Source organism: Telmatherina bonti (genome assembly GCF_933228915.1).
Source record: "Telmatherina bonti genome assembly, chromosome: 9".
In the NCBI taxonomy this organism is placed as follows: domain Eukaryota; kingdom Metazoa; phylum Chordata; class Actinopteri; order Atheriniformes; family Telmatherinidae; genus Telmatherina; species Telmatherina bonti.
Genome location: NC_136627.1, coordinates 27850175 through 27862591, shown reverse-complemented (window position 1 = coordinate 27862591; position 12417 = coordinate 27850175). Strand labels below are relative to the sequence as shown.

Below are 12417 nucleotides of genomic sequence, written 5' to 3'. Positions count from 1 at the left end.
GAAGGACATGACTTGTAGTTCAGCTTTACATACCTAAAGAAAAAAAAGCCCCTTTATCTCTAAAAGTTAGAAGGGGAAACTTAATTGACACCTTTTTAGTGGGAAAAAAAATAATTTTTCATGATAATTTGGCATAAAGTTGTATCAGTAGTAAAGGTGCTGATTATGCAGAAGAAATGTCATTATCACAGTGATATTTATAATGTATTCACATATAAGTAGAATTTTAATGTTACATTTGGTAACAATGGGGCAAACCTATAAGTCGTATATTGTAAACTGCCCTTAGTGGTAAATCTTGATGAAAAACACAACCAGTACGTACAGCTCCCAGACAAAAAAAGGACCCTCCATGAAAAATATATATCCATAATTACAAGTAACCCAGAATTTTAGTTACATCCCTATATTGCTACTAGCTACCTCAGATTCTTCGTGTTTCTGTACTGAGTAATACAAATACAGACAGTATATGGCTTCTGTTGTACATTTTGGGTGTAAGAAGTATTATGCACTGTGCAACTTCATTGCAGTATATAAAAGGAAAACAGTTGTTTACCCGCCCTTTTCACTAAATCATATTTGCAGTAATTATTATTTTCTCAGTACCAAGTCTAAAGTTTCAAATAAAGCCTTCAGGCAGCAATCAAACACATGAAGTTCAACATTTGGTTCCATGCCGTCACTCTGACCAGAGGTGTTGGTTTTTTTGTTGATAGGGAGGGCAGGGTGTGCATGGGTCTTCTCCAACTGCAGAACCAGACTCACACCCCTGTGGCGTTGGCCCAGGCTGGGAAAGTGTTCAGGTGAAACATGGCCCTGCCCCAGCTGTTAATGGCCAGTGTAATACACAGGATGCTGATGATGTTCATGACTAACCCTGTTTTAGCCTGGGGAAGCAGAAGACAGATGCTTATTTCCCTGATGGCATAAACAAGGATCTATATGCATCAAAACATTTCAGTCATGAATTCTGTATTATCAGATGTTAGACTTTATCAGTAAATAAGTACAAATATTAAAAGAAAGAAAACACTGGTTTCATCAACAGTATGCAAGATGTCCTCTAAGACATGCAAAAGTTGCTGTTTTGACACTAAGGTTTTGTCTTAAAAAGATCTAATATACTAGAAAATTCTCTCACCAAAAAAAAAAATTATCACGATACATTAATGCAATAAATGTAATCTTATAAGACCACATTGATTCATCTCAAACAAACATTGTGATCATCAATGTTTTTAATAATGATACAAGAGGAAAAAAGAAGTCAACCATGAAAACTAAGGAGTTACATTTGTGGTTTGCAGTAACCTTAGACATTTGAAAAAGGAGAGGCCACAGATCTCTAACAATATGTTTGGTAGGGGGAGTCCAGCCATGAGTTGAACCTCAGATTTAAGTTGAACAATGCTGTTTTTGTTCATGTTGTGTAATCCTAAACCTTGTAAAGGATGCTGGAGTGTGTATGGGGGTATAGTGCTTTGTGAGATTTGCTGGTAAATGTTGCATCCGCATTAATCCAAAAACCAAAGTCACTTTTTAAAAATCATTTAAAATTTTATGAGCAAAAAAGAAAAGACCTACAAAGGTGACTGAATAAATTATTTTATGTCACTATCACTTAAAAAATTTGAACCAATCAAAATCAGTTTTTTTTCATTTATGCAAACATGGTGGATTTTCCAAGTTCATCAGTTCAGGTTGGTTTCCTCACCCGATGGTCTCTCTTTATGAGACCATAAAAGCTTTCTCATCCCTGTGTGGTGGTCTTAACCTGATTTCTCTTCTGATTAATCTTTTGTGTTTTTCTGTCTCTTATCTGATAACTTTTGCTACAGTTTACCTCACCTGGCAGATCTGCCATGACCAAAAGCTGATGAACATCTTACTACTATGTAAAGCAAAAACATATTGCCATTATGCAAAATGTATTGCAAGCTAAAGAAAAAGAAAAAAAAAATCTCTGTGTCCTCTGCGGAGCTCCGTGGAAAGGTGCAAGACATTGTCTAACCTTTTCTCTAGTTTAGATGAGAGTTGAGATGCCTAAGAAAGTTGGGCCAAGTTGTTGATTCTCATACATATCCATCAAAGATCCTTGGTTTCAGATATGTTGTCATAGTTTCAGTGCCCCAGAATGTCAAACTATTTGGTGTTTTAGACGAGCATTGTACAGTCAAACAGATGAATGTATGAAGAGGTTTGTAAGCCTGTAGATTCATGGTGTGTTTTATGGGTAAAGGCAAGCTTTATCCATAGAGACCTGCTGTTTTATTTATCGTGTCATTACTACTTGTGTTTGCTGTTAACTAACCCTGACTGGCATTGATTAATCTGATTGGTTTAGACTCTTTGTAAGAGCCAAACCTTTTCACTGTAAAGAAAACTATAAAATCCTGATGAATGAAGCAAAAACACGAGCTTCAATTAAAATGTGTCTTATCTACTTTCAGATAAGAGTCCTTATCTACTTTTAAGAGCAAGTTAAAGAGTCAGCTCTTCAAGGAGCATTTCTACACTTAGTTTAACTCTGGTAATTGTCAGAAATGTTGGAGAACTTAGTGCAGTTCTTTGCAAAACTTAAAACTTCAAAATTACACCGCATACAGCAACACAACACTGCATTCAATTGGACTCACAGTAGTCTGACTAGCACTTATCTCTAATGTCCTCTATTGTTTCATTTCTTACTTGTGTTGTTCTCACTCTCAGAATTTACAAATCTGCTAAATGACTGTAGAATAGAATAGAATAGAATAGAATAGAATAGAATAGAATAGAATAGAATATCTAAAGTGAGCAAGGTGGACTGCTAGTTTATGATGTGCACAACTTAATAACAGCCAGCACATTTTCCTTGGTAGTGGATTATAAATTTGGGTTTGTTTGGCTTGTTGCATTCTGCATTTATGCCACTAGATGTCACTGTATGCTACATACTGAGCCTTATAAGAATTTCTTTCATTCCTCCAATAAGGAAGTTATATTCTTGTGACTGTATATCTGTTTGTGTGTTTGCTTGTGTTTGTGTTTGTTTGTCTGTTACTTTGTAAGCAAACTTTATGAAAAAACTACTGAATTGATTTGATGGGGTTTTTTGTTTGTTTTTGTATTTATGTTGTTTATCTGAGAATGAATTTTGGTCTAACTTGGATGCCATTAAATTTTGGGACTGCTCCACATGTGCATCCAGTCATTTTTAAATGGATGTTTGATCCTTGTGAGATAGGACCATATGCATATAACTACGCAATAAATGTTCAAGCTGCTTGGCCTAAAAATACTGGAGAAGTTCCCAACAGGTCTTACAAGATTTGAAATACTGATCTGGATCCCAGCAAAATATAGAGAATTTTTTAGATTTTCATTACTGCAAGGGAAGAAATTAAGATAAAAACATGCATCAAACACCATGATAAATCCAAAACACTGTAGGTTCATTATCAGTGTAACTAGGAATCTAATAGTGTATCCATATAAAATGAATGAAGGACTATAACATAGAGTGGAAATCATAATATGGGTGGAAATGAGCTGCTTGGCCCAGGTCTGTGTTGTCCAATTGCTTTTCTAATTTTCTTATCTAATTAGCAGAATGAAAGCTAAAATAACATAAAAATATAATCCCTTTTTCAGTTTAAGATGACAGCTACAAGTGACATTTCAGTCAAGGTCTATAATCTTAACTATATAACAGCAGTGGAGAAAGTCAAACAACATTTATGTACTTAACATGTCATTTACAGAATAACCAACATACTGCTGCCATACTCACCATGTCAGCAACTTTGATGTATCCAAAAGAGAAGACTATGGCATTTGGAGGAGTGGCAACAGGCAGCATGAAGGCAAATGAGGCACTCAGAGTGCAAGGCACCATGACGTACAGTGGATTGATTCCAATGGACTGAGACTGCAATAATGACACAGGAAGTTTCAACAGTCTAAACCAGGGATGAACATAGTCTTGATCACAAAACCCGTAACTCCTCCATCTGGCTGTTTTTCTGCAGCTGTAAACACTGACTCATAACTCAGACTGAAATGTGTGCAATTCTGTGCAAAGTGAAAGCTCTCATTAGGTGGGTGTATTTCAGATGTAATGCCTGCTAGCCTGTTGCCAAGTCATGATATCTAAAATAGCAAAGCACTACATATGTTGCGATAAATGCAGACTGCTACGATTCAGAGAACATTACTGTGTGGAATTTGCTTCTGAATTACATATCCTGCGTCTAAGGAGCTTAAACATGGGCACGATAATTTCTGGTTTTAAAATAAACAAAGACTGAAAAAAGTTAAACTTTATAGTAAGAGTATTTTAGGCTGCAGGCGGGATATCTGGTCCCCATGATGGCAGTGTTTTATTCCATGAGATGTCACTTGTTTAAAGCAAGCCTTACCGGACAAGATGATTTAAAGACACATGCTACAAGCTTTTACCACCTCAAACTGTCATGTTCACACTTTGAAGTTCAAACATCTGATCAGATGACAACATCCTCACTCTTGACCGTATTTCCTTATTATCATAAAAGTTTGCTCACTTATGTGTATCTACTCAGCTTCCCTTTTAACACATATCAATATGAAAATCCCTGCTTGGCTCCCAAAACCCATCTTTAGCATTCTGTCTAGTGCTCAGCTAGTTGCACAAGTAATGCCATTCTTCAGTGGCACAGGGCAGTGGGCTGAATTGGTGTATTTGGCAGTTTATTAATGGGAGGAGGGGCCCAGAGTGGGGTACCAAACATATTCAGCCTGAATGACCAACTAGATGGGTAGCCAAGCTTGGGAAAATAGGCCAGCTCTCACTGGGAGTATTCTCAATGCTGGACTCCGATTGAGGAAATCAGTTAAGATGACGTTTCTCCAGGGAGTACTTCACCTTAGTGAACCAACACCACCATGCAGGATTGTTTGTCTCCTCTTAGTCTTAGATAATAAAGTCTTCTACTTTATTTCCCACGACACACATGAAACCTTCTGTGCAAGGGTCCTTACCATTGAGGCTAAGACTGGTAAGAAGAGAGTCGCAGTTGCCACATTACTGGTACATTCTGTAAAGGTTGCAATCAGCAGGCATAAGATGATAGCAATTGCCCAGGGAGGGATATTTTGCAGGGGAGTCATCTGATCACCCATCCACTTTGAGAGTCCTGATTCCTAAACATAACATAACACAACATAACATAACATAACATAACATAACATAACATAACATAACATAGCATAGCATAGCATAGCATAGCATAGCATAACATAACATAATATAGCATAGCATAGCATAGCATAGCATAACATAACATAACATAACATAACATAACATAACATAACATAACATAGCATAGGATAGCATAGCATAGCATAGCATAGCATAGCATAGCATAACATAACTTTTCTTTGCCACTTACTTCACTTCCCTTAGCCAGAGCAAAGCCTCCTCCAAGAAGAAGCACAATGCCCCATGGTAACTTCTTCTGAGCAACCTTCCAGGTGAGGAGGGGTGATGTTGAGCCTGAAGACTGATGAGGTGCTACAGATCCAATAAATAGAATTATATCAAGACAATGCAATGTCCTCTCAACATGAAACATGAAGTCTGCTTCTCCTGAGTGATGGCTCACCTGTGTCAAAGCTCCTTGTCCTCCATGAGCAGAAACGTGGTGGTTCAGAAGGCAAAACAAAGAGAAGAATGGCCACGAAGATGGCCACTGTGGCATCTGTTACATACCTGAGAGGTGAGAATACAAAGGAAATTTGAATAAAGAAAGTTCATGTAGTCTGTGCAGAAAAAAAACAGATAAATGTGAGTACACACTCTGCTTTGGAGTTGAAGATATTTGTTGCCCATCCTTCAACAAAACCTGGATCTCTTGTGAACCACATGAGCACCAGCAAAGTGAAGAGACTCAGGACACTGATCTCTCCAAAAGACATTGGCCCCAGCAGGCGATGCTGCTGAAGGATCACATCATAGGCAGCAATCTCCTTCTCTGTCTTCACAGCTCCGCAGCCCCACGTTTTCTTAAAGCTGGAGAGATCACAGGCGAATCAAAATCTTTATGTCACATTGCTGATGTGGTAATTACTTTTTTGATGCTGACTCAAGTCTCTGCCACTAGAATTAGGCTTTAGTCATCATCAGACTCACTCAAATCCCATGAAGACAAACTGCAGCCAAAGCCAGGCCAGTGTGAGCATGATGATCATGTTTGGGAAGGCAAAGCCGAACCAGGAGGCAAAGTTAATCACGTCCCCATTTTCAGGAAACAGTCTAAAAATTGGAAGGAGTGCATTAAAAAAAGACAATGGTCTACATCTTGTTAACCTTTTGTTGATTGAAATGAGGACACTTACTGGTTCATCTGGCCCTTTAGCACCAGATTTGGACCAGTTCCTGTCAGTGTGGCAGTGCCTCCGATACTGGCTGCATAACAAACACATAGGGTCATCCCCTTACACATTCTTCGTCTTTCTTCTGCTTCCTTATGCCCGACAACCTCTGCTGAGGCATCCAAGAAAGTCACCACCATTGGGCCTTTAAACAGAGAGAAAGACATGAAAGAGTAATCACCGCCATAAAAAAAAAATAGAAAAATCCATGATACAATCATTTTTTAAATAGGGATGGCCAATGTTGGCTTTTTTTTTTTTTTTTTTACCAATATCTGATTTTCTCCAACTCTTAATTTCCGACACCGATATCAAATGATACCAATATTTTTGGAGCGAGTTGTGCCAAACAAACAAAAATAACTGGAAAACTATACATTATGTCTTTTACATTTTGTTATTTTGAGTTAGAGGAGAGTTAGCTGGAGACCTTATGATATATACACATACACATATTGGATATTATGATATATAATAGTGTATGTTGTGTAAAAGTTATGTCATTAAAAAAGTAAAAACCGATACCCATCATTTCTAAAATAGCCTTTTAATGTCTCTATCACAAAACAACATTGGTATGCTGATAATATTGGACATCTCTGGTTTAAAAGCATTTTTTTCTTGGTTTGGAGCATGATACTTGTAGTGGACATGGGCTCACCTTCTCCCTCGTTCTTTTTTTCTGTGTGTGTTTGAGATTTGTTGTCACTTTCTGATGCCTGCACCTGCTCTTCTGAGCTGAGGATCTGAGGTACTTCTACCTCGCTGTTGTTGAGCTGCTCCAGCACCGCTTGAACGATGGGCACCATCATGGCTGTGGTAGCCGTGTTACTGATCCACATGGACAAGAACGCAGTAACACCCATGAAACCCAGCATCAAACTGTCAGGAACATTACAACAAAGTGTTATTGGCCTCAGGTTGCAAGAGCAAGCGTTTTTATAACAGTGAAAAAGACAGACAAACACACTTTTATGATGCAACGAGAACCTTGAACATAGCGCCCTTATCTACAGGATAGTGCGACTTTCGATTTCACAGCTGATTAGATATGCTTAGAAGATACTGGTCTTAAAGATAAATGTCTGGGGAGGTGTGTAACCGAGCCACTCACAGTGCTGGACGCACACCAACTAAAAGCAGCACCCTCAAAGCAATGCGTTTGTGCAGATTCCAGTGCTCCACACCCACGGCCACCATCAGTCCTCCCACAAACAACAGGTTTGTGTCCTTCATGTACTGCATACACACCTGAGACAGGAGGGAGATGGAAAGAAAAAAAGTTAAGTCAAACAAAAAATGTCCTCAGTGAGATAATGTTCAAACACTGTGGTAATTCACTCACATCTTTGGATTCCATTATGCCAAACAAAGGAAAAAGGAGAGCTGGGAGAAGCGAAGTCACAGCCAGTGGTAGCACCTCTGTGCACCAGTACACCGCCATCAGGATTATCACATAGGCACATTCTGCCTCCTGTAAGGAAAAAAAACCAACAGATCCATTTTTCTTTTTTGTAAAATAATCCGATCTAAGAGAACTTCTTTATATAAGCAAATTCACAAAACACTGACACCTGAATGGTTCATTTGACCTTTTAGAGGTGTTCTGTTAGTTTAAAGGGGAAAGATAAGTTATAATGTAGCCTACCTGGTCATCTGCTTGTACATTTGTCCACAACTTACTCTTTCTTTTAAAGTTGCATTCTAAGACTTTTTTTAAACATCATGCAAGTAAAAGCAAATATGTATAAAATATAAAAAAGAAAAAAAAAAAAAAGATAATTAAACGTGTGTGTGGCGAGAATAGTCTGTTAAAAAGATGCTTCTGCTCATGGTATGTTCGCCTATTTTGAGTTCATTTCTGCTTTTTTGCATTGCAGTCTATGTCACATACCTGCAGCCAAAGTAGATACCAATGTGGACAGAAGCATCTGACTTTGTGTGCTCACGCCGGGAACAATTCATGTTCAACCAGTACAACCAGCCTGAAGTGTGCAGCGACCCCCAGCAACACTGAACAGCTCTCAAACAGGTGCAAACAGGTGCAAAAGAAAACTCTTAGCTGTAAAAGTCCCTCACCTGATTACATTTCGCTGAAGTAAATTGTAGAGAACATACGCAATAAATAATTTATTAAAAAATAAAAATAAAAAAAAAAGTTTATGCTCCATAGTGTAACAACTCTGTTTTTCTCAACTTTGTGCCAAAGTTTGATCATGTTACTCAGATTAATACCGGGACGTACCGAGGTCCCGATCACCAGAGGCAGTGGAAGAAGAAGACATGGAGTCAAGAAGAGGATTAGTCCATTTTTCACAGAGCGCAGATGTCGGAGAAATCCCATCCTGAAGAAAAGCGAAGGACAGGAGCCTCAGCACCATGGATCGCGACTTTTAGACGCAGAAAAGAGGAGGAGGAGGCCATAGGAGGAGGAGGAGGAGAGTCCTGTAGCGAATTAGAGGGAGGTTGAATCATAATGAGGAGTGAAAAAAGGAGCCTGAGATGGGTGCACAGTACACAAGGGAACCGATCAAAAGAGTGGATAGAAGTTTTCCCAGTTAATGGGCATTATTTCCTCTTCTGTCCTCCTGAAAACTGGTCCCTGTTAGCGGACTGGTCTGCTGCAAATTCAATCAAAAGTTTGGAACTTGGGGATCTGTTCAAGATGGAGAGTTACAGCTATTACAAGCTTTTGTTTTCACACACCATCTCCATCTAACCCACTACATGTAGACAAAATATATTATAGTTTGTACCTACATTTTTGTGACCTTTACAAATAAAAAAGAAATTGATGTCTGAAAACAATGGAAGCTTTCAATATTTCTTTGTGGAATTATGGGCAGACTGCTGGATGACAGATAAAGGTGTCCTTTGGTGGGATTTGAATCTGCACCAGCTGAGTAAAAAAAAAACAAAAAAAAAACCTCAAAACAAAACAGTAATAGTGGACCATCCATCCATGTTCTCCATGAGCAAACATGTTGTTTTATTAATAGATTTGAATCATTGTGGTGCAGCAAATAATGTTGATCTGAGTCAGAACTGGTTTAATTTTAGTTGGAGAATGATAAATAATGGAAGGAGTAACCAGTAAAATACTGATGTAATGAGTTCACAGGAAGTTCATAAAATGTTTTTCTAAAATAACTGTTATTCCTTCATTTATGTCTTCAAATTGCATCTCGGGGGCTGCACAGAATGCCATGTTTCACCATCGCTTCAGAGCAAGATGGTTCCTGGATCTGGGCAGGAGTTTTTCTGATTGGAATTAGCATGTTCTTGGTTCTCTCCGGGAATTTTGACCTTCTCCAACAACGTACACTTTAGGTTAATTGATGATTGTGAGCTTGCATGGTCTGGGATCTGTCTCTGTGTTGGCATTGATATGGGATGGTTACCTGTGGAGCATATACCCTGCATCAGGCCTGGTGGCAGCTGGGATGATCCAGCTTCTCTGTGACCACAAATATTTGTCTACATTGTTCATGGACAGTGTAAATTTTAAAGATGTTGCAACCTGGCATTGTTACAATTACATTATTTGTTGTTGTTTTTCCCTTTATTTTTCTGTCCAGGTTTGGTAAATTGGAGTTCAGTTCGACATGTTGGTCAGATAATAATTGCCACTTTATTGTAAGAAAACAACAAAAGATGAATAAATGGTATTATTATTATTAACTTTTACATTTTGCAACCATGTTGTCTTTTTAAAGTCTGGCTTCCTCAAATGTAGCTTCGTAAATTATAATCATGTTTTGTTTCCATTTGCCATTTGGATTATCTTTAACTATACATGGCCTGTATCTTTCACATTACTATTAATAATAATGATAATAATAATAATAGATAATAAATGGGTAACAAAAAAGTAATTCATTTCATGAAAAGGTTAAAATACATAGGCATGAACAAAAGGAGAATAAATGAAACAGATGTAACAATATAAGCCATCTTTTCAGGAGAAAGTTTGTTGTCTGCTGTAACGCACAGATCAATTTGCTGTATTCACCAGGATGAGATGAACAACCGCAGGAGGACTAGTGGCCATAATAACTAAGTTTCATCAAATAGTTTTACAAATATCATTTTATTTCTGCAAGACTTGGAAAATACATTTATAAAAGATGAGGGCAAAAAACCATTGTAAGGAAAGAAGCTTGTTCACTGAACAAATTTTCTGACAAAACAAGTGACATAAGATAAGACCTTGCTCACAGAAGGAATAATGTAGACCAAAATGATGCAAAACATTTCTGCAAAACAGTTTATTTCTCTCATTTCCCAAGATGGATCAAACATAAAAAAATATTTGCCTTAGGCAAAAATTACTTTTTTTAAATAACAAAGAATGTAATTTCAAACAGGACACCACGTAACTCATAACTAGTAATAAATATGTGTAACAATCAAATAACTTTAAATTAAATTATGTCAGACAGTGCCAGAAGGGGAAACTAATCAACTAATTGGATGCAATTGAAGTATGTTTTTTTTTTTTTTAAATAGAAAAAATAATAATAATTAAATCTTAAATATTTGCCTTCCACAAAAGATCGTTTCAGTTCATTCAAATGAAATTACATAATTTGATCTTATTTCAAAATTTCATGGTCTGTATTATGAGTTAAGTGAATGGATGTATTAAAAGAAATGAAGTTCAGGTTTTTTATAATCCACTGTTTATCTGATGGCTTTGATTTTAAATACCAACATGCTTATGCATAGGAAAATCAGCCTCAAACTTGACAGAGCATTTTTGCAAAGTACAAAGAACAAAAAGAGGAACATGATATACTGAGCCAAGTAACATGACATTCCTCAGCTGTAACGTTTCTGTGAAAGTGCTGACAGTAATTATGTTGCCCCGGTGGTTTGCTTGGATGAGGGAAGCTTTTAATTTGTGTCCCTGTAATTATAAGATTCCAAACCAATGTGGTCATGCATACAGTCTGAATTTTACCAGTTTAAAAGACAAAGCTTTTTTTTTTTTTTCATAATTCAGAAGGTCGGTTGCCTGAAATTTGACAATTGTTTGATACTGTCATTATAGTTGCATAAAGGGTCTTTCTTATTTTTACAGTTCTCACCATGGTTTCAACTTTCTGCAACTGTGCACACATTTACAGATGCCTGTGTATGTAAATAAAGGTTGAAATGCACTTTGTGCACAAGACCCACAGGGATGACGTTCCAGGTGCTGACAGTGCAACAATCAATGCAAGGTTCACTGCTTTTCAAGAACTGTATGCCTTTGATATTAACTGGTTTTCTTTTCACATCAACTGCATTTTGTAGTTAGTTTTAAAGAAGTCTCTGGCTTGATCTTAACAAGATTATGTCAGAAAAAATATTAAAACTTAAATTACACATTAAACATTTTGTTTACAAATGACCAGCAATGTAATTTTGTTTACTATTTTTGCACCCTTATCTATCCATTGAAGAAAAATAAATTCCATAATTTCTGGGGGAAGCAATGTTTTACTTCATGCATTTTTTTTTTTAAATCACTGCAATTAACTAGATATCTTTTCTTTTTTTTGTTCTTTTTGTAACAGTGGAGGTGCCTCTCTCTTGTCTCTATGATTTCCTGACCCCATCTTTATATATACATATATATATATATACACACACACACACACACACACACACACACACACATATATATATATATATATATATATATATATATATATTGATAGATAGATAGATAGATAGATAGATAGATAGATAGATAGATAGATAGATAGATAGATAGATAAACATCCAAAAACTGCACAGGGTTTGCCAACAGTGCCACCTAGTGGATAATATCACTCATATACCATACCACTCAGCTAGATCCATTTTTTATTTATCTTATTTTTCTTATAAAAAATGTAAGAGTCTGAGTGAACTTTTCAACTGAGAAAAAGCTTATAAATGTTTTATTTCATCACAAGCCCAAAACTTGAAAAATCTAGTTTTGTTGCGATTGCCAAAGCAAGAAAGAAGGACTGAAAGTCAGATAGCTTCAAA

At 36.9% G+C, this 12417-nt stretch overlaps 1 protein-coding gene across 1 annotated transcript; it reads right to left on the bottom strand.

The window, feature by feature from the left end:
- Positions 1 to 764: 764 nt before the first annotated feature.
- On the bottom strand, positions 765 to 8740 carry slc13a5b (solute carrier family 13 member 5b; the record flags this gene model as incomplete). Its single annotated transcript, XM_079247050.1, has 12 exons — positions 765 to 890; positions 3776 to 3913; positions 5005 to 5166; positions 5415 to 5536; positions 5628 to 5734; positions 5822 to 6034; positions 6155 to 6277; positions 6361 to 6541; positions 7058 to 7278; positions 7511 to 7647; positions 7742 to 7870; positions 8642 to 8740. The coding sequence occupies 12 exons, from the start codon at positions 8738 to 8740 to the stop codon at positions 765 to 767; spliced, it is 1758 nt and encodes a 585-aa protein (XP_079103176.1).
- Positions 8741 to 12417: the final 3677 nt, after the last annotated feature.